The sequence below is a fragment of the Ovis canadensis genome, chromosome 13, assembly GCF_042477335.2.
Source record: "Ovis canadensis isolate MfBH-ARS-UI-01 breed Bighorn chromosome 13, ARS-UI_OviCan_v2, whole genome shotgun sequence".
NCBI classification, from domain to species: Eukaryota; Metazoa; Chordata; class Mammalia; order Artiodactyla; family Bovidae; genus Ovis; species Ovis canadensis.
This window is the reverse complement of record NC_091257.1, coordinates 92,945,998-92,963,857: the sequence shown is the minus strand read 5'-3', so window position 1 is coordinate 92,963,857 and position 17,860 is coordinate 92,945,998. Positions and strand designations below refer to the sequence as shown.

The 17,860-nt window shown below is 47.5% G+C and overlaps 1 protein-coding gene across 4 annotated transcripts in view; it reads left to right on the top strand.

Moving 5' to 3' along the window:
- The window catches only part of PTGIS (prostaglandin I2 synthase), a 63,821-nt gene that overhangs the window by 39,801 nt on the left and 6,160 nt on the right, over positions 1-17,860 (top strand). For all 4 annotated transcript variants that reach the window (XM_069548805.1, XM_069548806.1, XM_069548807.1 and 1 more), the window contains 3 exons: positions 7,011-7,192; positions 15,442-15,610; positions 16,569-16,750. In XM_069548805.1, coding sequence (XP_069404906.1) covers positions 7,011-7,192; positions 15,442-15,610; positions 16,569-16,750 — 533 coding nt within the window. The remainder of the gene's footprint in view (positions 1-7,010; positions 7,193-15,441; positions 15,611-16,568; positions 16,751-17,860) is intronic.

Sequence of the window (17,860 nt, the reverse complement as noted above, 5' to 3'; positions counted from 1 at the left end):
CCGAGCGCCACAACAAAGACTAGCGCTCGTCGCAGCTAGAGAACGCCCGTGCAAAGCAACGAAGCCTCAGTGAAGGCAGAAATAACAATATAACAAAAGTAAGATAAGTAAACATTTAAAGTTATACATATAAAAAAGAAAGAAACACAGGAACTTCCCTGGTGGATCTAGGGGCTGAGCCTCTGTGCTCCCAATGCAAGGGAACGGGGTTTGATCCCTGGTCAGGGAACTAGGCCCCACATGTCTCAACCAAGAGTTCACATGCTGCAATAGCCCTCGTGCCACAACAAAAACTGAACATCCCGTATGCCACAGTGAAGACCTGACACAGCCACATAAATATGTTTTCAAAAAGAAACACATTCTTGTGATACATGTAGACAGGGAAAAGAAATAATACTCTTCCAAACCCATCTTCCTATGGAAACCAGTGTTAACATGCTGATACATCCCTTCTGTGTTTTGTAGGAATACTCTATTTAAAAAATGGAGACAAATATATATATCTGAAGTGTTACTGTGCGTATTTACAAAAAGGGATTATATTTATTATCTACAACTTAATTTTCTAATCTAACAATATAGCTGCACAATCTCCCTTGTTAATTCAAACATCTTCTAGAGGCATTAGCCAATGCAATTAGATAAGGGAAATCAATTACTGATATAATAATAAAGAAGAAATAAAACTATCCCTATTTGCAAGTGATCTGATACTATACTCAGAAAACCCCAGAAAATCTATAAAATTAACTCAAGCATACTATATATATATATATATATACACACTACATAGCAAAGCAGAAGGATGTGAAAATCAACATAAAAAATCCAGACATCCTTCTGGCTCTTTCAGGTCACTATTTAGATGGCCACCCCCTCCAATGGATATTTATAATTGTTTCCTTTTTGTGTGTGTGACTGTTATAGCACTTCATTGTACTTGTTATCTCTTCTACAATCTGGTGATTTTATTTTTCTCTAACAGTTTCCTGGAAGTGGGTTTGCCAGGTTAAAGGGCATACACATTAAAATTTTTATTAGCTGTTGCTGTATCTTTTACAAAACCATGGAGCAATTCATACGCCTACCCAAAGGGAAGGCGTCTGCTCATTCCTCACCAGATTTTATCAGTCTTTCCAATGGTTTGCCAGTCTAATGGGCAGAAGTGGGTAATTGGTCGTTTTAATTTGCATTTTCCCACAACCTTGTGAGCATGCAGTTATGAGTCTTTAAATCCTTACTAATCTGATGGGCAAAAAAAGGGCATCTGGCTTTATGGGCATTTCATCCTGTGATGAGAAAACATGTTTTAGTGTTCCCAGCCATTTGCTGTTCCTCTTTGTGAGTTGCTTGTTCATGATTCTTAATGTGTTTTTTGAGACAGCTCCTTATCTTATTGAATCCTGACATCGTGCAATCGCTAAGTTGTGTCCAATTCTTTGCGACCCCACAGACTGTAGAATGCTAAGCTTCCCTATCCTTCACCATCTCCTGGGGTTTGCTCAGACTCACGTTCATTGAGTTGGTGATGCCATCCACCATCTCATCCTCTGTCGTCCCCTTCTCCTCCTGCCCTCAATCTTTGCCAGCATCAGGGTCTTTTCCAATGAGTTGGCTCTTCGCATCAGGTGGCCAAAGTATTGGCACTTCAGCATCAGCCCTTCCGATGAAAGTTGGTATTATTAAACACTTTCTCCAGGTAAAGAAACTGAGGCTCAGAGAAGTGAAGTCATTTTTCATAGACACAGAGCTGGTAGGTGGCAGAGCAGCAAGATAGAAGCTTGATCTGTTTGATTGCGAAATCAAGTGCACGGATGGCACTGATTGCTTCTCCAGGAAGAGTGGTTTCTCTGTTGCTGTTTCTTCCATACAGAAGTATGGAAGAAGTATACAGAAGTCTTCCATTCCAGACTCCCGGGGAGTCTGGGTAGATGCAGAGAGGGACCCTTCCTTTTATCCCCGGAGCAGCTCTGGGCTGGGTATGGGAAGGCTGCATTTCTCAGTATGGGCAGCAGGTGGCAATGTGGGGGACGGTTTCTCAACTTAGGACAGGAGGCTGGGGTGCAGAAGGGCCCCCAGAGCTTGCTATGGGGCATGTGAAGCTATGCAGCTACTTTGGAAGAGCAATTTGGTAGAACCTATCAGCATAAAATACACACACCTTTGATCCTGTACTTCTGCTTCTTGGAGTTATCCACAGAGATGCTCCCATGTGTCTACAAATCCACAGATATTCATTGCCATGTTATCTGTGGAAGACTGTTTTCCCTGGAAAATTGAACTGATCCCTGGTGCCAAAAAGTTTGGGGACCACTGTCTTAGAATTACTTGGTTTTTCTTTTATTATTATTATTATTGTTGTTTACTATTTTCATGCATTATTCCTCCTCTGGTTTTAGAAATATAAACATTTTAAAAGAAGATTGAGCTTTTGGGGACCCTCAGATAACCGAATTTGGTGCTTCTCATACAGGAGAGAATTGGGGGGCAGTAGGGAGTTAAATGGAGCCCTGAGCTAAGCAAATCGCTTCTTTTTGGAATAATCATTTCACCGGATTATTGGGTGTTTTATTTGAATATTGTTTTTTGGGGGAGCATTCTTATATTAAAGAATCACAGGGTCTAATGCAAAAATCAAATGCATTTTAAAAGTGAAACACAAGACTTTAAAAATATGTCTCCACTGGGGGCCTTTCTGAACTGTACTCTTGGGTCTCCAGGGGACAGAGGTGTTTCCAAACCTAGACCTCTTGCTTTACAAATGGGGAGACTGAGGGACTTCCCTGGTGGTCCAGTGGCTACTCTGAGCTCCCAATGCTGGGGGCCCTGGTCAGGGAACAAGATCCCACAGGCCACAACTAGTTCACATGCCACAGCTAAAGATCTGGCGTGCCTCAGTGAAGAGTGAAGACCCGAGTGCTGCAGCCAAATGAAGAAAGAAATATTTGAGGAAAAAAAAATGCGACTGAGGCTCAGAGAGGGACAGGGCCTCAAGCCAAGCCCACACAGCATGGGAAGTCTGGGACTGAACCTGTTTCTCCTGCTTCCGACCAAGCTACCGATCATATGAGCCTTCACAACCTTGAGTCATTACATAGGGGCTGATAAATAATACCTTATAAGAATGGCAGGATATAGCTAGTGCAATTTGCCAAACCCCTGCCAGTACGGAGTGTGCTCCGTGTGTGATCTTTTTGAGTCCTCCTAATGGTCCTCTGAGCCAGGTTGCCCCCGTTTTTCAGATGGGGAACTGAGTCTCAGAAATAGAGAATGATTTACCCAAGATTATCCTCCTAGGAAGGGGCAGAGCTGGGATCTCAACCTGGGTCGCTGTGGCTGCAAACTAGGTGATCTTTATTTCACCATTTATTATTTCTTAATTATGGAAATAATACATGAATACATTCCTCTTGGACTAATAATTTACTAACATTCATTCAGCTTTGTTTAATAGTATAGCTAATGTTTATTAGGCCTGGGCCAGGCATCACTCTTCAGGCTTTATATGTGAATGCATTCAACCCCTGTATAACCCTATGTGGTGAGTACTCTTACCCTAATTTATAGGCAAGGAGACCGAGGTGTTCAGAGGTTATAGGTGAGGAGACCGAGGTGTTCAGAGGTGAGGTGCCTTATTCAAGGTCAGGCACTCTGCTCCAGAGCTTGGGCTCTTAAGTGGGCTCCCCTGCCTCTTGTGAAAAAATAAAATATTGCAGAGAAGGCATATACTGTTTTGACCTCACTCCCTCTACATCTATCTCCAAGGTAACCATTGTTATCAATTGAGTGTTGTACTGCTATGGTTCATGGGGTCATGAGCAGTTGGACAAGACTGAGCAACTGAACAACAACAGCTGCTAGAATAGCACCGTCCTGTAGAAATAGAATGCCGGCCACATATGTAACTTTACATTTTCTAGTAGACACGTTTAAAAAAAAATAGTGTTAGTCGCTCAGTCATGCCCAACTCTGCAACCCCATGGACTGCAGCCCACCAGGCTCCTTTGTCCATGAGATTTTCCAGGCAAGGATACTGGAGTGGGTTGCCATTTCCTTCTCCAGGGGATCTTCCCAACCTAGGGATCAAACTCAGGTCTCCTGCATTGCAGGCAGATTCTTTACCTACTGAGCTACAAGGGAAGCTGTAAAAAAGATAAAGAGGAATTCCACAGCATTCCAGTGGTTAAGACTCCAAGCTTCCACTGCAGGGGACACAGGTTCAATCCCTGGTTGGGAAACCAAGATTCCACATGCCGCAGGGAGCAGCCAGGGGAAAAAAAATCCCATAAAAATAAAATAAATACACAAAATTAAATTTAAAAAAGAAAGAGGTGAAATCAACTTTAATAATATTTTTCTTCAACCCAATATATCTAAACTATTAGCATTTTAGCATGTAATTAATTTAGAATTACTGCGAAATTTTACATTTTGTGTCTGTCGCCAAGACTTGAAACCTGGTAGGTACTTTTGACTCACGGGACATCCCCATTCTGAGTGGCCACATTTTATGTGCTCAGTCAGCATATGTGACTTGTGGCTTTCTTTCTGGACAGAGTTAGTCTTGACCCTTCTCCAGGTATACATGTGAAATACGGTACACCCCGGTTATACTCAGCTCCAAATACAGCAAGCCCTGGTTTTCCCAGCAGGAAGGGCTTTTTGTTTTTTGTTTGGCTTGGTTTGTCTTTTTAGTCAACCTAAACGTGGAAATAATTAGGACTGGAAATGAAACAAAATCTCCTTATCGATGTTGTTGAGCAACCATGGTTAAGCGTTGTATAAACTAACCGTTTAGAGATGTCGCTCTCTTCTCACCTCACCTTTCAGGAAGTGGCTTATTCAGACTCCATCTCGGGCTCCTGTGTCATCTCAGTCAGCGGGCTGCCAGGTGGAGTCACCAAACTCAGTTTTCTAGAACCTCTTTCTTCACTCCTGTATCATCTGATTGAAATACAGAATGAACTTTTGGAATCTATCCATCCATGAATCTATGCTCTTCCACTGGAAATCCTTTACAGGGCTGGGCTTGGTGCCGGATTTTGGTTCACGTGATTAAACGTTGAGAGTATAAGATGGTGACAGTGAGACATCTCCCACCCGTCCTTCCACCCTGTCCCCCCCCCCGCCCACCCACAGTCGGCTGGTGCTACTAGTTTCTCCTGGATCCTTCCAGAATTCCTTCATGCGAATACAAGCAGACATGATGTTACTCTTTCTTTTCTCTTTTGCCCACAAATGCATGGTAAACACACTGGTGTGGACATTGCTTTTTCCTAATAGAGTAGCCATAATGAAATCTTGTGTAAGATTTTGTGTGTCCTGTACAATTCCAAGGGCTCTAAAAATGTTAAGCTGATTTTACCAAATTGCCAATATAGTTGTTGTGGGGTTTTTTTTTTTTTTGCTTATTTTTTTAAAAGACTTTTTCCTGGATCTTTTGTTTTATTTATTTACTTTATTATGATCCCTTTTTTTTTAAAGAGCTGCTGTAGGTCTTCGTTGCTACAGGGGTTTTTCTCTAGTTGCAGCAAGCAGTTGGCGGGGGGCTACTCTCTAGTTGTGGAACAAGGGCTTCTCACGGTGGTGGCTTTTCCTGCTTCAGAGCACAGGCTCTAGGTGTGTGGGCTCAGTAGTCACAGCTTGCACGGGCTTAGCTGCTCCGTAGCCTGTGGGATCTTCCCGGACCCGGGATAAAACCTGTGCCTCCTGCCTTGGCATCTTTACCACTAAGCCACCAGGGAAGCCCCGGAAATACACATAACACGTAGCAAATATACATAACAGGAAAATCATGTATTTCAGACGAACAGGTGGCCACATTGCTTTAAACTGAGAAGTGTTTCACCTGAAAAAGTGTCTAGAGGTGGAAGAAAAGCATGTGGAGCAGATTACGTGAAAACCTAATTAATATGCTCAAATAAGTTTCGCCTCCATTTTACGCTCGGTCACATGAGGCCTGATTTCGAGACACTGGGCAGATGGGTCTTCCTGAAACACTGCTTTATGGCTCAAAAAAGTCAGTGAGACAGTTGCTAGTACTTTGGAATTTCATAGCAATCCGAGTGACTCCTTTTCCAAAGGGTGATTTTGGGGAAAGAAACGAACAAATTTTACATTTGCACACGTGTCAATGCAGCATCGTCTGGTAGCATTAACAAAATATATGAATAGCAAGCACTGACTTTATGCCTTCGATGGCCTGCCTGTGTGGGCCGCTGCACAGTTTTCCGGAATGTAAACACGCCATCGTTTATTTAGTAGTGTTTGTGAACTGGTGATCCGGGTGCCAAAGCGGACCCTCAGAGAAGTTTTTGTGACCCGCGCGGTGATTAAAAATGACTTACTGAGATGCTGACTTTAAAACACATGAGAGGATTCCACGTGAACATTTGGGTTTCAGCTTCTCCTGGAATCACAGGCTCCCTGGCTGTGCCTTCTCTGTCAGGCCGAGAGGCTGGGCGGTGGAGCTGGGGGCTGAGGGGGTGGAGCTGAGTGCAGCCCCGGTACCCTCCCATCGGGCCCTGCCTGGCCCTCCACCCTCGTGCACTCGACCTGCCCTTTCCTGCAGGTGTTGAGTTTGAAGCTCAGACCCATCTGTCCCCTCTTGGTGGTCTGCTTGGTCATTTCTCCTGGCCGACGCTGTGCCCTCGGGGTCTCTACACACACGTAGGCTGGCTTTTCTCTGGGATCAGACCCCGGGAAGGAAGCACACGGCTCCTTGTTTCCTGTTCCCTCCCCCGCTCTGCGAAGAAACCCATTCATTTAACAAATGGTGGCGGAGCACCTCCTCTCAACCAGGCCCGCATTTCAGGACTGGGGTCCCTGGAGCTTTCTCCTGCAGGAACTCCCCACCCACCCCCCTGGGGTGACACTCCCCACCCACCCCCCTGGGGTGACACCCAAAGACCCTTGGCCTCAGGGGGGAGGGCGGGGCAGGGTGGCACTGGGCTGGAGGTGGAGCTGTAAACCGCCCCCCCCCAATCCCCTGTGCTCCATCCCTGCAGGGGATAAGGACCAGGTGGGCAAGGTCAAAGGTCGCCTGTGGAAGCTGTTGTCCCCAGCCAGGCTGGCCAGCCGGGCCCAACGGAGCAGATGGCTGGAGAGTTACCTGCTGCACCTGGAGGAGATGGGCGTGTCAGAGGAGATGCAGGCCCGCGCCCTGGTGCTGCAGCTCTGGGCCACGCAGGTGGGTGCCAGCGGCTGCGGATGTGAGGCTGTGCATGTGAGTGCTTGTGTGTGTGTGTGTGCACTCACACGTGTGTACTATGAGGCACACTAAGGCAACGTGCCTGCGAGTCCGTGTGCATGTGCTTGCATGGGCCTGTGTGTGTGCCTGTACACATGTGAGTGTGGGCCACTGTGAGTGTGGGTGTGGGCCTGTGCACACACACCCAGCTATCTGCCCCCGTTCCCTCACTCTCTCAACTGTCAAAGTGTCTCATGAACAGGACCTTTCATTCAATATATAATTTTTAATTTGGAAAAATAGCAAACTTAGAGAAGCTGTATGAATAGTTTCATGAACTCATATATACTTCACCTTAATTCTTCAGTTTTATTTATTTTTATTGGAGTATAGTTGATTCACAATGTTAGATTCCCCAGTTTTAAACATTTGACCACATTTACTTTCTCTCTCCCCTACTCTGATTATCTTATTGAATCATTTGCAAGTTAGTTGCAGGCATCATGATTCTTTGCCCCTAATTTCTTCATTGTGCATCTCCTAAGAAGCAAGAGTATTCTCCTCCATCTCCACAGCCCAGTGATCAGATTCAGGACAGTTAACCCAGAATCAGGACCATTATCTAATATACAGTCTGTGTTCCAGTTTTGCCAGTTGCTTTAATAATCTCATCTTGGTCCAGCACCGAACCCAGGATCACAGACTGCATTTAGTCATTATGCCTTCTTAGTTTTCTTTAGTATGGAACAGGTTTGGTGCCTTTCATTGTTTTTCATGACCTTGAGATTACTGAAGTGTGCAAACCAGTTGTCTTGAAGACTCATGTAGAAGTTCCAGGAGGTCTATTCTGTGCTCTGAGTTGATCTAAATGGGAAGGATATCTTATATATATATATATATATATATATATATATATATATATATATATATATGTATGTACATATAGCTAATTCACTTTGCTTATCATCCAGAAACTAACACAACATTGTAAAGCAACTATACTCCAATAAAAAAATTTTAATTAAAAAAAAAATGAAAACAGACCTAAAATCCATTTTGATTGAAACCAAACTTGGTTGAATCCTATTTACAATGACCTTAGATAATTTTGCTTCATTATTCAATGTATTATGTTTGCATTGGGGATTCTGAAAATAAATTACTTGCTCAAGAAAAATATAAGTTCCACCGAGAACTTAGCATGGACCTCAAAGACACTGCTCTGTGTTGCTCATATTTTAGCAAGGAGTAGAGGTGGGAGAAACGTCAAGAAAACATGCAGGGTGATTTTAGGTGCTCACATGAAGGATATAAAACAAGGTCATGACTAGATAGGTCCTGGGGGTCTACTCTACTCTGGCCAGGGTGGCCTCGCTGGGGAAGAGACGACTGGGCTGAACCCTGGATGATAAGAAGGAGCTAGATTTGGGGACTTTGGGAGGGTATGGGGATAGAATATTTCAGGAAGGGGAAACAGCATGTGCAAAGGCCCTGGGGTTGGTTCATGCCAAGTGTTTGAGTAGCAGTGAGGAGTTGAGTGTGGCCAAAGCAGAGTGGGGGCCGGGGGGTGGGCTGTGGGACTGAGGGCAGGGATCATGGAGGGCCCTTGGGCCCTACTCAGTAAAGACTCGAGATTTTTTTTCTGGGTGAAGTGGAAGCCCTGGCAGGGTTCTGAGCAGAGGAGGGACAGGATCTGAGAAGCGGGGACATGGTGAGCAGATGGTGGTGGCCGTGGAGATGAGGAGGCACTAGACAGACTCTGGGAACAAAGGGGAGGCCACGCTAGTGGAGCTGGTGATGCCCGCACGCTGCTGGCAACGAGAGCGAGCCGAGTGAGGGCACTGCAACTCCAGGCCTGGCCCCAGCCCTCACCCCAGCCCAGAGCCCCTCCTTCTCTCGGCCCCACCTCGCAGTGGCAGTGACGGGCGGTTGCACAGGCTGACGTTTCTGGGTAATTCCTCTCCCATCGACTTACGACTTATTTTTAGTTTTCTCTCAGAATGGTAAAATGTCCTTGCAGGCAGAGGCTGGCAAGGGATGGAGTGGGTTTAGTCAGCAGCTGGGGCCCCATCAGTGTCTAATAACATATTTATGGGCAGTGACTTGCAGCTCCAAACTGTCCCCAGAATCCCTTATGGAAATGGCCTCTGTCAGCGGAACTGGATGCTGGCCTGGGGGCTTGAGTGGCAGCAAGTCTGGGGAACAGCCTTTGGCGGCACCAGGAGAACCGGGAAGGAGTTGGGGTCCGGATGTCCTCTTGGGTTGAGTTGTTGGCAGCGTCCACCATTCAGGCCAGTAGAAGACCCTTCGAGATCTTGAGTCAAGACTCAAGAGCAGGGCCAAGAGGTTGAGTAGCTCAGCAGTTTGGGGCACAGGCTCTGTGACCAACCTCCCTGAACTTGGATCCTGAATCTCTGCCGCTTCCTGGAAAGTCAGATCCTTAACTTCTTGGTGCCTCGGTTTAGAGTGAAAGTGAAGTCGCTCAGTCGTGTCCGACTCTTTGTGACCCCATGGACTGTAGCCCACCAGGCTTCTCCGTCCATGGAATTTTCCAGGCAAGAGTACCGGAGTAGGTTGCCATTTCCTTCTCCAGGGGATCTTCCTGACCCAGGGATTGGACCCGGGTCTCCTGCACTGCAGGCAGACACTTGACTGTCTGAGCCACCAGGGAAGCTCATTTTACTCCTCTGTAAAACAGAGACAGCAAGACCTCCCTTAAGGCGTTATGGGGAGGGTGAAAGGAAGTGATCCAGGTAAAGTCCTGTAACTGTGCTTAGCTGATAACCAGAGCTTAATAACCATATTCAAGGGACTTCCCTGGTGGTCCAGTGGCTGAACTCTGTATTCTCAGTGCTGGGGGCCCAAGTTCAATCCCTTGTCAGGAAACTAGATCCCATGTGCTGCAACTAGGAGTTTCTTACTGAAACTCAAAGACCCCACGTGCCAGAGCTAAATATCCTGCATGCTGGAGTGAGGACCTGGTGCAGCCAAATAAATACACAGCTGGATAGATAGATACAATTATTAAAAAGTCATTTAAAAAATTCAAGAAGTATTTAGTGTGCCACCCATGTGCCAGACACCATTTTAGGCGGTGGGGATAGAGCAGTGAGCAGAACCAAGATCCCTGCCCTTAAGGAGCTGACATTCTGGTGAGAAGACAGTGGACAACCTTGTAAGATGTATTGCAGATAATGAGTTCTATGGATAAGGCAGAGAAAGGAAGTGAAGAGGGGCTGCTTTTTTTGAGTGGTCAAGGAAAGCCTCACCAGGAAGGCGGCATCTGAGCAGAAACTCAAAGGCAGCGGAGACATGAGCCATGTAGATGTGTAGGATGGGGAGGGAAGCCAGTGAGTGCGAGGGCCCTGAGGCGGGGACGAGGGTGACAGGGCAGGGAGGTGGCAGATGCCAGACCAGGGAGGGCCCTGCAGGCCACGGGGAGGACTTGAAATGGGAACGCTTTAAAGGCTCTGAGCAGAGAAGGGATGTGGCCTGCCTTCTGCTTTAGGGGGGTTATTCTGGCTACGTTGTTGAGAACAGACTGTAGTAGGTGGGGAGTGGCGGCAGGGAGACCAGAGAGGAGGTCTACAGATGCTCGGCCGACGGGAAATCACCATCGTGGAGGTGCTGCACCAAGAGGATGAGAAGCAAAAGCGGTGTTTCAGGTCAGACTGACTGGAATCCCAGCTGTGCGACCTTGAACAGGTCACTTCAATATCACCATCTGCAAAGAGGAGGTCAGGGTGTTAAGAATAATAGCTGTGCACAGAACTGGGTTTTCCCCCTTCGGTAGTTTGATTTTGAGATAATTTTTGGTTATAGAAGAGTCACAAAGATAGTACAGAGAGTTCCCAAATACCCTTCACCCAGCGGCCCCCAGTGTTAACCTCTCACAGAACCACAGCGCATGTGGGGAAACTAAGCCATCAGCACTGCTGACTAGTCATTGAAAGTCCGTACTTTGTTCAGATCTCCCCAGTTTTCCCACCCATGTCCCTTTTCTCTTCCAGGGTCCAGTCCAGGACCAGCTTTGCACATATTCTTTCATTCCCTTAGGAAAAAAAATTTAATCCCCCCGAAAATGAAATGCTATCTGTGATCTCCCCCACCCCTCAGTTCTGGGCTCTCTTGAGCCTCAGATGGACTTGCCCCTCAGATGGACTTGCCCCGAGGGCGGCAGGAAAGGCCACCAGCAGCTCCTGGCAGCCACTCCTCCCAGTGGCCAGAGGGCTTCTCTCTTGAATTCTAGCACAGATTCTAAATCTGGTACCCACTGGTCCAGCCCAGATCACCATTCCCCTCTGAGTCCATCACTGACTGACTGACTGGACCAGGCCGGCTCCTATGACCACACTGAGGTCTGGAGGGGGTTTGTTCAGCCCCAGACAGTCCACACAGATTTCGAGTGAAGTGGAGGCAGTTCTCCAAAGGAAAATGGGCTGAGGAGCGATGCGGAGCAGGCAAGGCTGCAGGCCAACCCCGCTCCTGTTGACGGACAGTGCGGTGAGGAGGCCACAAGGTGGCGCACGTGAGTCACCACGCACCTGGTCTGGCCCCCAGTAGCGCCCCCTGGAGGTCAGCTCCCAGGTGACGTTCGCAGAAAAGGTAGAAGAGAGCTCGGATGCTGTTCTCTGGATGCTGCTGGGAGGTGGACTTTGCTGTGGGCGGGAATGAGATGAGACCAGAAGTGTCCTCCTGGGTGAGCTGAGGCAAGGCGCCAGGGGAGAACACTCAACGTCCAGGGTAGTGGTCTAAAGATCTCAAGGTTGTGTGATCAGACACGCGCACACTCACACCTCTGTGCAGCTGGGTAGAAGGCAGTCTTTGTCACCTCGCTGACTCTCCACAGCTTCCTCCTGAAAGCAGAGTTGACTGAGCAGCCTCCTTTCCCAGTCCTGCGTTGTAATTAATGAGCGGTGGCCCCCATCTGACCATCTGGACAAGATAAAAGGGCCTTGGCACTGAGTTAACCCAGAGCTGAATTATTTATCACCTGTATTCCACCGGCTGTTCAAGTGATGGACAGCAAGTGACCTTGCTTGTCTCACCTGGACCTGAGGTGCTGGAGGAAACCTCAGAGAGAGTCCAGGGCCCCCATGGGTTCTCAGCCTGAGGGAGGGGCCGGTGAGAGGGAGAGACCATTTCTGAGCTCAGCCTGAGAAGGGAATCCTTTATACTGCTTGTAGCTACCCCAGGAGTGAGTGTGTTTTTACTCCCATTTTACCAAGAGGGAGGTTCTGAAACCCAGAGGGGAGGGGCTTGTACAGAGTCACAGGAAGTGGGCAGCTGGGATTTGCACAATTCTGCCTGGACTTGGTCCTGGTCCAGGGCTCTGCCAGCCCACTTCCAGGCTTCCTTGGAGGTCCCCAGCCCAAAAGGACACAAATAATTTATTCAACAAATATCATTGAGCCCCCACTATACGCTGGGCAGCGGGCAGGACTTGGATGTGCTTAGATTTCCTTTTCAGTTAAAGGTGGGGTGATACCGGTGCCTGCTGGACGAGGGAACCTGGTGCCTCTGGATTCACAAGAAATTCAAGAGAAAGGAAATCCATCCCGCTGTCACTGATGCCCCTCCCAGCTTCTGTCCCAGAGGCAGCCTCAGCTGCCAGGTTCTAGAGTCTTTCCAGAGCTGGTCTGTGCTCTTCATATGTATATGTCCCTCTTTAAATACACACAAGTGGTAGCACACTGAGCCCCACCCTGCAGCTTGCTTTGGTGCGTCTTGGCTCTAGTCACACATTTGAATGCATAGTCAGTTCCTTTCTAACCACTTCCAGTATCATCATCCTATGGATGGATCATCGTGATCTCACTGATCTCCTGTTGCTAGATATTGAGGCTGCTCCTGGTCTTTTGCTGTTACATCAGCACTGTGATAAATATCCTTGTGCAAATGTCCTTTTGTCCACGTGCAGTTGTGTCTGTAATAGAATTGCTGGGTAAACATGACGTTTGATGACTACTTAATATTCCATTATGAAGATTGGATAGGAGAGTCATTTATGGTAGATGAAAATCTTCCTCCAAATCAAGGTTAATTTGTATTCCAGCCATGTCTGTAGTTCATTTAAGGGTACCCCATACATATTTAGCCACATGCTGAATACCTGAGTGTTACTCAGCCAAGGATGCAGTCTTGGAGCAAGATGTTTTTATCCATTTTCCTAATTACCTAACTCCTGAGCAGTTTTACATAATTTTTGTTCAGGAAACAAATAGCTTTCACAATCACCATTGGTTATTGCTGCGTTGCTATGTCCACATACGATACTCAAATATTTGAAAGCAAACATTCAGATATTGTACCAGTTCCCTATTGTTGCATGACAACTGACCACAAAAACTCAGTGGCATGCCCTGATGAGTGTTTATTTAACTCACCAGTCTGGGGCTGCTAGGAGTCAGCTGGTCTATACTGGGCTCAACTGGATAGCGCAGCTCTGCTCTGTGTTTCTTGGCCTCCTCTTGGGATCAGGTAGCTCGCCAGGCAAGTGGAAATGCACAAGGTCTCTTAATGCCTGTGTTCAGTCAGTTCTATCTCATTCTGTTGGCCAAAACACATCACATGGCTGAGCCCAAATCCATGGGGCCAGGAAATACATCCTACCCCTTTAATGGGAGGAAGTACAGAGTCACATGGTAAGAGGCATGGATGTACGGAAGCATGGGGAATTGGGGCTAAGGATGCATCCATCCTCAGATTTAACAATAATCTTTGTTTTTAAAATCTTTTCTTGAATTTATTACAATATTGCTTCTGTTTTATGTTTGGGTTTTTTGCTGGCAAGGCATGTGGAATCTTAGCTTCCTGACCAGGAATCAAACCCATACCCCCTGCATTGAAAGGTGAAATCTTAACCACTGGCCTGCCAGGGAAGTCCCAACAGAAATCTTAATTGATACATTGTGTTCTTATTACCAACATTTTCACTGATTCAGTTCCTTTCAGTTCAGTCGCTCAGTTGTGCCCAACTCTTTGCGACCCCATGGACTGCAGCAAGCCAGGCTGCCCTGTCCATCACCAACTCCCGGACCTTGCTCAAACTCATGTCCATCAAGTCAGTGATGCCATCCAATCATCTCATCGTCTGTTGTCCCCTTCTCCTGCCTTCAGTCTTTCCCAGCATCAGGGTCTTTTCCAGCAAGTCCCTTCTTCACATCAGATGGCCAAAGTATTGGAGTTTCAGCTTAAGCATCAGTCCTTCCAGTGAATATTCAGGACTGATTTCCTTTAGGATGGACTGCTGGGATCTCCTTGCAGTCCAAGGGACTCTCAAGAGTCTTCTCCAACACCATAGTTCAAAAGCATCCGTTCTTTGGTGCTTAGCTTTCTTTATAGTCCAACTCTCACATCCATACATGACTACTGGAAAAACCATAGCTTGGACTAGATGGACTTTTGTCAGCAAAGTAACGTTTCTGCTTTTTGATATTCTGTCTACGTTGGTCATAGCTTTTCTTCCAGGGAGCAAGCATCTTTTAATTTCGTGGCTGCAGTCACCATCTGCAGTGATTTTGGAGCCCCCCAAAATAAAGTCTGTCACTATTTCCATTGTTTCCCTATTTGCCATGAAGTGATAAGACCGGATTCCATGATCTTAGTTTTTTGAAAGTTGAGTTTTAAGCGACTTTTTCACTCCCTTCTTTCACTTTCATCAAGAGGCGCTTTAGTTCTTCTTCCCTTTCTGCCGTAAGGGTGGTGTAATCTGCCTATCTGAGGTTATTGATAGTTCTCCCGGCAATCTTGATTCCCCCTTGTGTTTATCCAGTGCAAAATTTCTCATGCTGTACTGTGCATATAAGTTAAATAAGCAGGGTGACAATATACAGCCTTGATGTACTCCCTTCTCAATTTGGAACCAGTCTGTTGTTCCATGTCCAGTTCTAACTGTTGCTTCCTGACCTGCATACAGATTTCTTAGGAGGCAGGTAAGGTGGTCTGGTTAGCTACAGAGATTCACTGAAATCACTGTGAATAGTTCACTGATTAGCTGCAGAGATTACATGTGTGACCTCAGTGCGGTCATTTTGCTCAAGGTCCGGGACACCAAGAACGGCCTTGAAGTAGGCACGGGGCTATGCCAAAACCGCAGAGCATGTTTGAGCCATGTCCTGGTAGACGGGGGTCATGCGGGGGATGGAGTGGGAACCCAGGCTTCCCAACCCCTGTACCTGGGCCAGGGCTCATGGCACAGACCAATCAACTCTCACCCCAGCTTTGCCCTCTGGGGCTTCTTATTGCAGGGGAACATGGGTCCTGCCGCCTTCTGGCTCCTGCTCTTTCTCCTCAAGAACCCTGAGGCCCTGGCCGCCGTCCGTGGAGAGCTAGAGACTGTCCTCTTGGGAGCAGAGCAGCCCATTTCACAGATGACCAGCCTCCCGCAGAAAGTTCTGGACAGCATGCCTGTACTGGGTGAGACACCCTCCAAGAGAGCCCTAAAGACCTGGGCATCATGGGTACCCCCCAAGCCCTTCCTCCCCATCATGGGTTCCCATCAGTTCCTCTGACCTAAGGCCCCTGCCCTGGGCCTCCTATCTTCACAGACCTGGTGTCTCCATGCCCCGGTCTTCACTACCTGAGTCTCATGGTCTAGTGGGCGGCTTTTGGTTGCAGATGGCAGAAAACCTAACTTAAAGGGGCTGAAGCAGTAAAGAGATTTCATTGAGGGCAGGTAACTAAAAAGTCTAGAGGGACTAGCTCCAGGCCCAGGTAGATCCAGGTGGTTTAACGACACCCTCGGGTCTCAGTCTCTCTCCGTCCTCAGCTCCATTTTCCGCTCCAGTCTCGAGCTGGCAAGATGGCCACCAGTGGCGCCAGGTTGCCTGCCTGGGGAGGGTGTGCGTCCCTGCCCGGTTCCTAGCCAAAGTCCCAGGAATGGCTTTCATTGGCTCTTTTCAGGTCATGTGCCCATCCGGAGCCAATCATGAGGTTCGGAGGGTTGGGCTGCTCTGATTAGCCAGTCGCAGTGCAATCCCAGGTGTTGGGTGTGGAATGTGCAGCCCAACCCCTGAGGGCGGTAGCGGGGTGGTCCCCGGAAGAAAATAGGGCACTGTTTCCAGAAGGAGGCCGTCTGTTGGGCAGGCAGACATAGCCAAACCCCGCTGTCTCTCCATCCCTCTCTGATATCTGCCTGCCTCCCACCTTCCCACGCAGCTTTTTTTAGGATCAGACCCAGAACTTTATGTCCGAGGTCTCTGCGGCAAATGCCTCTCATCACGCGGCCGGTTTTGACCTGGCTTTGTGATGGCGGGAGAGCCATGTACCCTTTCTGTCTCTGCACCTGCCTCTGTCAGATGAGGGCCAGGGGGTGGCATTTCAGTGGTGGAGGGGACGCCGCTGACCGTTCCTGCCTTGAACCTGCCCCGTGCAGACAGCGTGCTGAGTGAGAGCCTCAGGCTCACCGCCGCGCCCTTCATCACCCGCGAAGTCGTGGCCGACCTGGCCTTGCCCATGGCGGATGGGCGGGAATTCAGCCTGCGACGTGGGGACCGCCTCCTTCTCTTTCCCTTCCTGAGTCCCCAGAAGGACCCGGAGATCTACACAGACCCGGAGGTAAAAGGCACACCAGGGGTCGTGGGAGGAAATGAGCGGATTCATGTTCAGCGGCAGCCCGTTGGGCTCTTTATTTGCCGTGAACCCTGGCCCAGATTACTGTCACCTCTGTGTGTCTATTTCCTCACCTGCGAAATGGACCTCATAATAGCATCTACTGCCATGGGGTTGTCAGGAAGATTACATGTGATTATGTTAAGAAAGATCTTCACATCACCTGGTACACACTAAGCACCTTGCAAGAGCCAGCTGAGCAATTTTTCCTATTTTTAGCATCTTATAATGTTAGCTTTTCAACACTTTTCCATCTCCCCAGATTTCGAAATGTGGCAAACTTTCATGATTTCTAACAGTTGGGGATGTTTACTGTGTGCCATGTTCTGTACTATACATGCATGCACCCACCACCTATCCATCCATCCATGCATGCATCCATCCATCCATGCATGCATCCATCCACCATCCATCCATCCATCCATCCATCCACCATCCATCCATCCATCCATCCATCCACCATCCATCCATCCATCCATCCATGCAGCAATCATCAACTCACTCTCCCATCTGTCCACTGGTCCAGTCACCTATCCTTCCACCTACTCTGTCCAAAAAGCCCCATGCTCAAATACACTCTTCACGTTACCACTCTACAATGTAACCAGAGGAAACTGGCATTCTCTTTTGCAAAAAATCATTTTAATTTCACTTATTTTAAATTGTTTTATGTTTAAAATGATATATACTTTAAGACAGAAATATAGACATATATATATTTACAAATAAAAATCTGTCTTCGTTCCCCTTCCCCTGCAGTTCCTCAGGGTTCCCTAACTGTGGTTGGGAGCGTGTCCTTTAGATATTTATGTCTTTTTATAGACACACAACATGCTCACATTCATGTGAATAAGTATGTGTTTGTATAGTCACAGAATTACACTATATTCTGACACTTTGTTTTTTCACCCAACAGCCAGTCTTGAAAGTTCTTTCCAATGTCAGCACACACAGACTAAGCTCAGCCTTATCATTAGCTGCCACCATTTTTAGCCAGTCCCCGTCAGTTGAGCTTTACATTGTGTCCACTGTTTCTTTATTATAAACAAGACTGTG